Raw genomic sequence first — 12,980 nt, 5'->3', positions numbered from 1 at the left:
TTATTTTAATTGCTTATATGTAAATGGGTAGCCTAATGTATACTAATTAAATTTTTCACTTCAGTTCAATTTATATTTAAATAGTGTCAATTCACAAGGCATCTTACACTGTAGGGTAAAGACCTTACAAAATATGAAAGAAAACTCAAACTATCGGGCAACTCCCTATAAACAAAAAACATGGGGAAAGTGGGAAGGAAAAACTCCTCTCCCACAGGAAGAAACCTCCCAGAACCCCCATGGCTCTGGGAGCCATCTCCTGTGACCGGTTAGGTGTGAAGGGGAAAAAAAAGAGTGCAGAGGAGGACAGGACCAAAGGGACACTATGGAAGAGAAAACAGAGCTTAATAAATACGAAAACTGTTTTAAACATTTGTAATAGTGGTATATAAACATGAGAGTTGGGTAGAGAAGAAATGCACAGTGCATCATGGGAAGCATCCCAGCAGCCTAAGGCTATTGCAGCACAATGAAGGAAGGATTCAGGGTCACCTGATTCCAGCTCTAACCTTAAACTTTATCAAAAAGACATGTTTCAGTCTGCAGCCTGTGTGTGAAGTGCAACAATGTCATTAATCTGCTAAATAATAAGACGCGAAAGGGTTAAAATAGATGCTAATAATAATGCAATAAGCGCTTCTAAAATATAGGGAATTACAAGCAAGAAGTAGTATAAGAAATACTTCAATAAAACAAAAGTACTTTAAACCTGTACTTAAGTAAACCGGTCGAGTAAATGTACTCGGTTACAATCCTACTGGTCCTCTGCATACATTGTGTATATAACGTGTATTTTCCTTAATGTTTAGACTAAGAATATTTGCAATGACAAATCTTTGTTCATCACCGGAGCTATAAGTAAATTGGTTTAAATATAATCGCATCTGATTAATCCACGCTACTCCCTCTGTTCCTGTGCTCTGCCAGGTTTACGCCGCTGATGTTCTCGAAACAGATCAGCTAAATCCCGATCATCCACAAACAAAATTCCCCTCAGCTCCAGACATCTTCTCTGTTATTGGCAAAGGCTTTTCGGTTCACACACAGGGGGAATCTTAAATCATCCATGAAAAGAAAAGTGGTGAGGGAAGAAGGGAGGGAGCTGGAGGAGGAGGAGCCTCGCGTTGACTTTCACATCCATTCAGCCTTTTTTGCTGCAGCATTGAACTTGCAGAGAGAGCGAGAAAGGGTGAAAAAGGGCAGTCTGGACGTGCAGAAGGCGCTCTGTGCTATTATCACTGGGACTAGTAGGTTTCCTAGCCGAGGCTTTATGAAATGTAAATAAAAAAGGGGACCGCTTTGCGATTCACTGAGGAGTGTTGCTGAAGAGGAGGGGCTGGGGACCAAGAGAATAATTATGCACTTTTAGATCGACGTCGCCCTGAACGCAGCGCAGCAACATCGCAGAACCTCAAGTGCGTTTAATCTCCGAAGTTGTGTGTGTCAAGCGGGCGATGATTCACGTCTGATTGTTGCTGTACTATATGGAGAGGACTGCACAAGGGCTAACGCTGCATCGTGGCTACTGAGATTCCTGCCTGAGGATTGCACAATCTGTTCTCCCCAAAAATGTCATCTCAGGCGAAAGTCAAGAAGGACAAAGAGATTATTGCCGAATATGAGACCCAAGTGAAAGGTTGGTAACGCGCAGGCCCGAACGTATTGTTATTGTCTGTGTGTAGGCACAATTGCGTAACTTTACCACAAGCTTTATTTGGCTTCAGTATGCAGTCTTGTGGGCTGGGACAGATTTTATAGTTGTGTGCGAGTCATTTGTTTTCACCAGAAAAAAACGTCTTTTAGTTCATGCATTCAAGCGTTAACTCCAGTTGTCCATCTGGGGTGAGGTTATTACTTGAAATTACCTTGGGTTAACTGGTATCTGTGTTGCGTTGTGTTGAGATGAGTGTCAGGGTTGTGGCATGCCTAGTCTGTATACATATGTGCCAGCTATTAGACCGTCATAATTTGTTTAAAAGTGAAGCTGTTTTATTTGTTTTGTTTTTTTGTTTTAGTTTTTTTTTTCTTTTTCTTTTTTATAGTTCTACCAATCAGGTAACCTGAGATTTCCCCCCATATGTATTTAGTTAAACATGTAAATATATCTAGTAAAAAGCCAAAATTAAATGATACGGTTTTAGTCTTTAAAGGGAGTATATTTATGAGTTTTCCCGTCACACTGTAAGGATAAGGAGTGATTGCTCAAGAAGGTCACACAGCCAACAGTTCAGAAAGTCCATAAATAATGTATGCTGTCTGTATGAATTATGAACCATGAAAGGATTTCACTGTCTGCCACTAAATATGTGACTGGCTAAACCACCCAGAGAGAGAAAGAGAGAGAGGAGAGGCGGGAACACTGATGCTGGATTGGAGCAGACAGTGCAGGTTGTAAATGGGTGGGATATCCTCCCAGCCATTTAGAGATAACTTTAGACGGTACTAGGTCTCAACGCTTGGTGCATCAGCTATCAGGGAAGTAGTTTTATGTAAGGCTACCGCAAAGACAGGGCAGCTTCCTTATACCATAGGTTGATATTTTTCAAACTAGGTAGAACTGGAAAGGTCATTCAACTAGTTCATCAGTCCAATGAGAAAAAAAATAAAAATACAAAAATGAACTGAGATACTAATGCTTGGCAGATAAATATGTGCAAACCTAGTAAGACATTCCAGTTTGGGTTTGGTTTCACAAATATTAACTATAGGCTATACTTTAGCTAATTAACTTGTCATATTGCACATACATTGTCTAGTAGCAGGCATTTTTCTGTCACTGCAGCACCAAAATAAGCTTGACTATTTTGGTTATGCGACAAGGCAGTGCGGAGCTAAGCACTTTTGCCTCACAGCAAGAAGGTCCTGGATTTAAATCCAGCGTGGGGCCTTGGCGTGTGGAGGTTCTCCTGTGTCTGTGTGGGTTCTCTTCAGATTCTCTGGCTTCCTCCCACAGTCCAAAGTCAGGCATGCGGTTAGGTTAATTTGTGATACTAAATTGACCATAGGTGTGAATGTGAGCATGAATGGATGTCTGTTTCTCTGTGTTAGTCGTGCGACAGATTGACTCACGACCTGTCCAGCTTGTAGCCTGCCTCTCACCGCATGAAGGTTGGATAGGCCCAACACCCACAACCCAGAATTAGATAAGTTGAAAAAAATGGTTGCATGGACAGATATTGTACATATAGGCCTCTCTACACTTACTTTGATGAGATTTAGATTAGACAATCAGCACTTCTTTGAAATCTGTACAGTAAGTTAGCGATAGCGGATGGCTTGCTTAAAGGAGCAAATGGCTAAGCTTATACTAACCCCATTTACCCAGTCACACATATTCACAAAACCACTTTCTTCTATACCTAAACTCCAGTCTCCCTTTTTTGCCAGAATTAAACCTAAACTAAGTCCGGCATTGATTTTTTTTCATCATTTCATCTTTGTTTGAAAGGTTAAACTATGATTGTTATAGGCAATTAAAATTTTTTATATCATGATATGAGACTAAATGAATGTTTTAATTTCACACTGGACCCCAGCAGACATTAAACTCATTAATTTTCATGACATTATCATCATATACTAGGAATATGCTAATATATCAGCTTTATGACATCAGCTGACTTATTGGATGTTTATTAACCTTTTGGAAAACAAAATGAACAAACACAATCATCTGCACTGGTTATCAGTTAAGAGCTTATCTTAAACGTTGGCATCAGCCCAAAATTTGACCCAGAATGCTTCTTGTTATATACACACATTAGACCTCATTGCTGTTCTACAAGGAAATGTCAAGAGCTTATTAGCATGTGTCTGGAATGAAGAGTATGATAAGCATTTTCAGTCAGAGGTGTGGTGGAGTTTCTCCTTGTCACTATCTCTGTTTGTTTGTTTGTCTCGTGCACTCGTATTCAGACGCTCTTCCTCCGGTCTACACATCAGCTCTGCAGTTGTTAGAGCGCCATCATCTCGATTTCAGGAAAAGCTTTTAAGCTGACATCTTAAGCTCATTTGCAAACTGAGCTTGGATCGGTTCGGAGCTGTGGGAGCTTTATTCTGACACTGACACTGGCCTCCAATAATGCTGAATTGCTGATTGCACAGCAGTTCAACACACAAGCCTAATGCACTTTGTGGCATTTTTCAACATGCCACATTTCAGCAGAGAGTCAGGTCTCAGTTACAATTTACGTGGGAGTTTATGTTTTCAAATCACATAAAATGTGTTATAAAATTCTAATTATTATTAAATCTTTCTTTATACTGTTTATAGTATTTCCTTATTCAGCTGAATATTGTTGTTCTAGAGTGTGTAGCTGAGCACCCCGAAGTGTCTCTAGGCTTCTGTCTAATCTGACACTAAAGCACAATTAAATGAGGGGATGCCCCTGTCATGTGTCATTCTGGACTTCTAGTTTTAAAACCCATTATCTTTAATGCAATTGGATCAGTTTGGAGTCGTATGCACTAATCGCTGTAATAGTCCATAACACAAAACCTTTGCAAGATGTGCTGTTGCTATGCTACTACAGAATGAAAAGCAGAGTAGAGTAGTATGAAGTGGAAACGCTTGTGACATTTGTGTTTACTGACAATGCATTTGTAACAACACAGGTGTTAGAATAAGCTCTCTTTCTGACCCCATATTCACTGCAGATATACATCCAGACATACCCCCTTCTGGGTATTCATCAGCTTGAAATAATGCACAGAATGATGCTGTCTCAAAATGACAGCGAAACGACATCTTTGTTGCCTGTTTTTTGGTATCATGTATTAAATGCTGTGCTGACAGTTGAGTTTCTTACCCAGTTTAAAGTGAAAATTGCCTGGAATTCTGATGTTTTTTGGCCTTTGGCTGCACAAACTGTGAGAAGTAATGAAATCTCAAGCAAATAGATTATAGAGTCATGCCATAGCTATTATTACATTAGGAAGACACGTGTCCACAGAACACAACCTTGATTTGTACCAAATTATGTCAACGTGTCACTCTGGGTTAGACTTTGTATGACTAGCCATGCATGGCTAACTAACCCCAGAGATTGCTGCTGGCCATCGCAGTAACTACTAAGCTAGCTTGAATGGGATATGTGGGTGCCAGTGATATGTGATATTTGTTCCTTTATCCTGCAGTGATGCAGGAGCTCAAATAGGGGGAAATTATGGTTCAGCTGTGGTTGTGCATTGGCACGAAATGCACAACCACAGCTGCAGAATGCGCACCTACCTGCACAGAGTGTTTGTTGTCAGATGGGGGCAGTGACAAAAAATGTGTTACAACCAGTCTGTGAGCTACTCCTGCACGTGCTGTTGTTGGTCAGCAACAGAGAAGGTCAGAGTTTTAACATACAAAGAGCCAAAGTGAAAACAAGTGTTAGAAACAAAGTGTCCACTGTAGGCACCATCTATAATTTCCATACTATATTTTTTCTTTTTTTTTCTCTCTTCATCCATTCATGGTGAATGATGTTGCCCCCAAACGTTGGTCCTTGTTCTGGCTCACGTGTTAGCCAAAAAGCATTCTGCTGTACTTATGCTATTACGGTTATGTACATTGTCTCTTACCACACCACACCACAATTGTGCTTCGGTTGCACCAGTTGTGCAAAAAATACAGTATGAAAAATATAGACTGCAGTTGCAGTGGACAGCTTTAATTGTTTGTAACTCTCAGTTTCAATTCAGCCCTCAGCAGCTCAAGCAAGAGCCCACAGACTGATTAGGTTACATATTTTTAACACAGCCAGGTAGACAGGGTGTCTGAAGCTGCCACCACCACCACTACCTACCACCACTAACCCATAATTTCTCCATTCAACTGATGCACAGTATCATGCACATTAAGCACTGTGCAGTTGGGATTTGGAGGACTGCTGGGGAGCAAGTCTGCATTGGTTAAAAACACCATCTCAGAAAGCAAATGCATACACAAATAGACACCATTTTGATACCATAAATTAGAAATAATTTGTAGAGCTACAAGGCAACAAGCAAAGATGCCCCCAAATTCAGGTTGGGTTTGCTGTCTGCGTACTTTGTACTTCCTCTATGATGCAAGCAATTATACAAGTTCTCTTTATTTAATTAAGCTGCAGGGTTACCATCTAAGTCTCTGTAAGCAATTATTTTTTGCTGAACATGCTTGGTAAAGTTACCACTGCGTCTCTGGATGTTAACCATATGGTTTAGAAGGGGAATAGCTACAAATGTCCTATTAGTGAATTTCCACAAGCCTTTAGGTGTGGAACATTTTATTCACTTTGGCTGCACACTGTTCTCATGCAGAGGAAGCATGTCTGGCTCAGTATTTTATGGCTCTTGTGTCACCAGTGAAAAGATAGAAAAGTGTCAGATTTAGAGAGCTTTTGACGCTTTTTCAATGTATATAATTCACTTGAACTCCTTGCTAGCTCTGTGTAATTATGCATTACACTGCAAAGGCTTGAATGATTCATCGAAAGTACTGCAGTATTGCACAGTCCCTAGTAACAGTTTAAGTTCTAAAAATAACATGCTCACAGGAGAGCAAGTGCAAATATCACAAGTCTGTTTGATGTTTCCTTTATAAATTTGTGCAGTGAAATCAATTTACATCAACTCATTATATTGTTTGCTCGCTCTTTTAAACTCTCCCCATACGATTAAAATTATTTCAGTCACAGAGGCCCACAAATTGTGCTGTTCAGTGGTCTATTTTAGCACATAACCATTCCTTCTGTTCTGAACCCGATTGCTGTCTCATTCATCATCACAGGCTGTTTGTTGAGTATTTCGAAGCAGAGTAAGTTGCCCTTGTCCTTGGCCATTATGCTAAACAGACTGACTGCTGCGACTGTCAGAACAGGGAACTGGCCTGCTCTCATTGAAATGCCTCCAGAGGCATGTAACCAGGCAACTGGGCAACTGTGGGGACCATGAGGGGTACATCTCCAGATAGCAAGGGACTACATATTTACACAGATTTTCTCACTCTCTCTCACTCATTCACATTTTTCGCACACAGTCGTTTGGGGGAGGATTAAAAAGAAAAAGAAAAACCTTTTATTCTAGATACAGGAGCACCATTTAGATGCTAACAAATGGCCTTTTCTTCTGCTGAGCAATCTTTTCCATTGATACATTTATACAAAGTGTCTTTCAGTCCTCAGGATCTTATGCATGGTTGTAACAGAATGTCATAGTGGAATCTTCAGCCATCTCAGCTGTATCTTGTTGTCTTGTACAAAGAGAAGCGTTGTTTACCCCGCCCCCTTTGTAGTTCTATGACTGATTAATCCAGAGATGTAAATTTACCAGTGATTCAGTTCAGCGTGGTGTATGGTAAAATAACTACTGCTCTCTCTGAGATCTGTGATAATGCAGGAGAAGTCTGGGCAGGAAGTTAACATGGTTGTTTATCTGCTTTCAGCAAAATTACGCAGCACTAAAAATTTCCTCAGCAAAATTCTGCAATACAGAGGGATAGTTACAAGGAGGCTATGATTAAGATTTAACGAAACATAAAAGTGCTACATAAGAGCTGTTTACTGTTTTCAGCATCCGTTCTAGCCAACTCCTATGGATGCTTGCTGCTTTTTTGTATGCGCATTGGCAGTAGCAGGGTATTTAAACACAGCCCTCAGTCCTGACATGATATATGGTTCACAGCCAGCAGCCTCTTAACCTTCGGATTTATGACAGCCTTGCCATAAACTGTACGTGGAAGACATTGAATGTGATTTGTTTTCCTTTTTAGTGTTAATGTAAGACTGTAAAGGGGATTTTACTGTTTTATTTGATGTTTTTATTACCTGAAATCCCAGAGGTATTCAGGAATAACCAGTTGGAATACCAGTAGGGACTGTCTGGTCGTGGTGGGGGTAAGTCATTAAAATATGGCCACAGAGAAGAAGTTCAGGAAGGTAAATAATTATATTAGCTTTAGAGTAGAAAAACATGTCTGAATACCTCCTGAAAATTGACCGACATACTCAATATAAAAATCTAAAGCTTGTACTAATATTGCTTCTCTATCAAACATCCAATATTGTCCCAGCTGTATTTATAAAAAAGGACTGAAATACATTTATCCCTAATTCTCATTTTCAATGAACAGAATCAGACTTTCCAGATGTCATGAAAAGAAACCACAGTAATCTTATAATTGTAAGAATGCCTATGATTTGTTTTCTCAAGTCAAACTTCTCTTAAGGCTCACTCAGCACAATGCATTTTGAGAAGCTGACCTATTTTATATTTTCTCTGCTGTCTGCTGTAATCATCAGACTTGCATCTCATATACACGTGTGCTACCCCAGCATTTGGTCCCCCCCCCCACCCCACATGCACACCACCACCTCATTCACCACACGCACAAACTCAGACAGCAGACAAATACAGTTTGACGTCCGGTTTTATCCAATTGTGACGACTTTGCTCTTTTATTAGTGCCTGCGCTAGCTTGATTGTATCCTTACATATTTGTGTTTACATGCTTTGCTCAATCCACTGTGGAAAGATTGTGGGTTTAATTTTGACCTGCAGCCCTGTTTGGCAGACAGAAGTAAGGCCCAGCATGCAAGCCTGATCCACCAGAGAGTCGGTATTTATTCTGAACATAGTCTCCCTTTTTGATATGCAGAGATCCGTAACCAGCTGGTGGAGCAGTTCCGCTGTCTGGAGCAGCAGTCCGAGTCCCGGCTGCAGCTGCTGCAGGACCTGCAGGAGTTCTTCCGCAGAAAGGCCGAGCTCCAGCTTGAGTACTCCAGAGGCCTGGACAAACTGGCTGAGCGCTACTCCTCCAAGATCCGCTCCTCCAGAGAGCACCAGCACTTCAAGTGAGTCCAGCCAAAGACTTTTGCACAGTGGAACATTTGTATCCCATGTGTCTGACTGGTAAACAACCCCCATATATTTGATGCTGATTGCTACACAGACAGTTAAAACAGAGACAAAGGAAAAAGAGAGAAGGGATAAACAGAAAAATTTAAAAAAGAAACAGAGGGGGGATGAAAGCAGAAGAAATGACCTGAAATGAAGCCAGGGCCAAGGAAGCTTGTGGCCTCAGGCTGCTGCGTTTTTTCCAACTAGGTCAGACTCTTTACCACCACCCCCCTTTCTTTTCTCTGTGGCTGTCATTTTATTTCCATTCTCAAACAGCTTCTTCATGCCAGGGTGCTACTCAGATACTCATATTTTCTCAATGGATGCAGGAAATAAATCACAGCTTCATTTAGAAATCTAAAGAACCAGACAATAGGGGTTATTTTACTTGGGTTTACTTAACTGGCTTAAGCTGTTTGTATGTGGGAGATTACTGGTGATGAAACAAGCACACCCTGCAGTATGCTGAGAAGCCACTTCCTCTCTGTTAAAACCAGCCTGCAACAGACTCTTGACTTTCAGATCAAGATCTGTAGTTCTGTTGTGTATGCTGCCCATTGCCATTTATTCCTATAGAAGTCCAAGCCAAAAAAAGAATACTTATGTTTTCTGAAAATCACAGTTATAATTATTTGTTTGTTTAGCAATTCAGCAATTAATTAAAAACAAAAATAAACAATCAAATTAGATTTTAAGAATAACAGTTAAAAATACAGAAAAATGTGCCTTTACTTATTTTGACAAATGTCATAGCAATGATTAGCAATATAGAAAATTACAGCATAGGCATCCATTCATGTGACCTAGCTGTGTAAGTCAGGCATAACTAACTCGTTGGTTTATTCAGGAGAGGTCTTTCCAGCTCTCTTTCAGCCTCTCCAGCCAATTGGACAGGAAGCGTAATCATGGTGGAGAGCTCCACCACTGACACATTGATAAATGGAGCATACCCTCAAAGGGAGACCCCTATTAGGAAAAACCCTCTCATGGCTTCTCTCATCCCACTGTCCCAGATTTCCCCCTGCCATAATATATTGTTATCACTATATCCGTCTGTCAAAAGCTGGATTCCTTACTTGAAGACTCCATTGAAATGACTGGATGAAGTCTCAGTCATTATTAATACTGTGCGGTCCTCTCTGTTGGAGTGTTAGAACAAGCTCTGCACTCTCACTTTGATAGTTTATTTCAAACAGCGAAAACTTATTGCCCACTTTTTTCTTATCAGTCGTCCTTTCATATTTTAATTTGCAGCTACTAAAAGGGCTATCAGGAGAACATCTGGGAACATTTTCAAAACCTCCTATACCAAAGTGCTACCTGTGAGAAAATTCAAATCGCTCTATGTTTCAAAACGCTGTTTTTGGTGTCGTTTGTAGCAGTTAGTAGGTGCGCTGTGTGTTTCACTGTCACTAAATTGTAATTCATATGAGGGTGGCATTCTCCTAAAGGTTTCTTGAAACAAGTGTTGTTGTACTTGTTATAGTTGTACAACAATGGCACATAAACTGTCCTAAAAACTTGACGAGCAGCCAACCGCAAAACATTGGCAGTCAGGTCAGCACCATCCCATGTCCTGGATCAAACAACTGCTCTGCTTGAAAGGAGTGCCTATAGGGAAAGGATAGCTTGTTCATGTTCTTTTCAAAGAGTTACAGGATGAAAAGAAAAGCAAAAAGAAAAAGCTGATGACCAGTACTCAAAATTACCTTTAGAACCACACATCTAGTGTTCACTGAATCCTCATCAGAAATATTCTCAGTGGATTTGTGGCTGTCAAGATGCCATTCTTAAGAAAGGGAAACAGGTAGGAGCAGCTGATATATGCCTAATTACATAAGTACTGGACTGAAAATCAGTAGCAACAGATCATATGGAATAGTAGTTCAAATCATAGTAAGTATGCACAGAAGAGATCAGCGGAGAGGTAAACAGTGAGTGACTACATTCATCAAAAACACAAGTAAAGCATGGTGGACTCTGTCATGCATTTCAGCTTGTTAATATTGATGGAATTATTAATGCAGAAATGTACAGTCGGATTTTGGAAAGTGCCAACACCTTCATTTTTCAGGATGAAAATGATCTCAAAAACACTGCCAATGCAGTAAATGCATTTATAGATATCTGCATATCTATAAATGCAGATTGGCACAGCACTGTAAGATCAGAAACCTTGCCTGGTCTAATGAACCAGTGAGTCTTGATTGTGGCTTTGGCACTGGGATAGTAGGGTCAGGTTTTTGGCATATCCCTTTAGCACCCTTTATGCTGTCGCTCAGGAGGAAGTGCGGGTCATCTACTAATCGGTCCCTGGCTGCTCCAGTCTACATGCCAAATATCCTTGGGCAAGATACCAACCCCAAGTTGCTTTTCAGTGCATAGGAAGAACTTGCATAGAAAAAAGTGCTTGTGTGAATGGGTGAATGAGGCAGGTGGGGAAAGCATCTTGAGTGTTCAGAGTAGAAGAGCGCTATGTAACAACCAGTCCATTTACCATTTTTTGATGGCTGCTTCCACCAGGACATCACGCTCTTCCATATCATGTCAATATGGACCAAAGATTTCAGAGGAATTTTTCCAGCACTACGTTGAATCTGTGCCTTGAAGAATCGAGGAAGTTACGAAGACACAAAGACACATTCAACACAGTACTAGCAAGGTGTACCTTATAAAATGGCCGGTCAGTGTATAATACTGATTATGAATGGGACTGAAACAATGCAGTGTTTATGCCTTGGACAAAAAAAGACAATGACAATGGAAACATGTTCATGTTCAGTTCGTGTGCATGACAGAGTTAATTTTTTCCCACTGAAACAACTTAGGAGTTTAAAAAATAGCACAACAAAAAAGGTTTTGAACAGTCTTAGATTACATTTCAGCATTGTTTTGGATGCACTGAGGGAGCTGGAGAGGGCCTATAGTGCCTTTCTTCTCCTTTGTTATAGTGCAGAAATGAGCGCTAGCTGAAGATTAGAGTGAGCTTCGCCAAGGCAGAAAAACAGCTATAATTCACTTCAAAAAGAAAATGAAAGCATAAATACAATTCTCCACGGATGAAACTGATCAAAGTTTTGCAGCAGTTGAGAGAAAACAAGTCAGGACGACTCTTTCAGTGTGATCTTCAAAACCAATATTAGAGTCAAAAATAACTTCCGTATTTTTGATTCACACTGAAAACGAAGAAGCTGTTGTGGATCAGAAAAAGTGCAGCGGGTTCACCACAAGAAAAGCATCTGTAATTTGAGGTTATTTACTGGAACTAATTGCACAGACAACTGAACCAGACATTGTGTTTTAAGAAAAGTCATATTTTTGAAGCTAAACAGTATTAAGAGCATATGTTACTGCCATGGGATTTCAGCCATGGAAGGATATGTAAGGCTTCTAACTTTACTTGGTGATCGCAGTAAGCAATGAGCAATGATCTAGAATGCAACACTAAGAGATCGAAGAGAATATGTGACACATCCGATATGACTGTACATTTTCACATGTGTATGTTTAGCACTTTTTGAGTCACTATTTGTGACTCTTATTCAGCATGAGTGGTTTCTGTGCAGTCTACTTAAAAGCTAGAGTCTTAAGAGAGATGGTTTTTAACTTGCTGTTTGACTGATAAATAATAGTACTGGGCAGGAACCCATTTGAATAAATTAAAATGACTGTGTAAACTTATCAGTGCTCAGTCTTGGGCGACGTGTCAGTGGTTTCTTATTTAAAAAACTTGACTTGGGGTATAAAAACTTGTAACTAGCATGACTTTATAACTCTACAAAGGGTAGATTTTAGTGCAGCATATTGCTGATACAAACTGAGGTCATCATCTTATTAGACATGGTTGTTTAAAGCACTTATTTTGCTACCTGGGGTTTTAGTGCTGGTTTCTACTAATGACACACTTTGCGGCATGCTGGTATAATCATGACGCATTAGGTTCCCCATTAAATTAAGATGAACTTTTCACATTAAATTTACTGGGAGTTTTCTAATGCTTTCCATCTTAGTTGATAATGTGTTTTTTAGAAGTTATGAAAATGGTGATCTTAGCCCAAATGTCCAAACTCTTCCTTTTGCTCAGGTTGTGTGGCAAAAAGAATTCTGTGGTCTGA

At 40.1% G+C, this 12,980-nt stretch overlaps 1 protein-coding gene across 2 annotated transcripts in view; it reads left to right on the top strand.

The window, feature by feature from the left end:
• Nucleotides 1–1,135: 1,135 nt before the first annotated feature.
• LOC101475929 (SLIT-ROBO Rho GTPase-activating protein 3) overlaps nucleotides 1,136–12,980 on the top strand; it is a 37,112-nt gene continuing 25,267 nt past the window's right edge. For both annotated transcript variants that reach the window (XM_076884143.1, XM_076884142.1), the window contains exons 1-2: nucleotides 1,136–1,636; nucleotides 8,624–8,819. In XM_076884143.1, the coding sequence (XP_076740258.1) occupies nucleotides 1,570–1,636; nucleotides 8,624–8,819 (263 nt within the window). In that variant the 5' untranslated portion in view covers nucleotides 1,136–1,569. The remainder of the gene's footprint in view (nucleotides 1,637–8,623; nucleotides 8,820–12,980) is intronic.

The sequence above is a fragment of the Maylandia zebra genome, linkage group LG5 (assembly GCF_041146795.1).
Source record: "Maylandia zebra isolate NMK-2024a linkage group LG5, Mzebra_GT3a, whole genome shotgun sequence".
NCBI lineage: Eukaryota > Metazoa > Chordata > Actinopteri > Cichliformes > Cichlidae > Maylandia > Maylandia zebra.
This window is presented reverse-complemented; position numbering and strand designations above follow the sequence as displayed.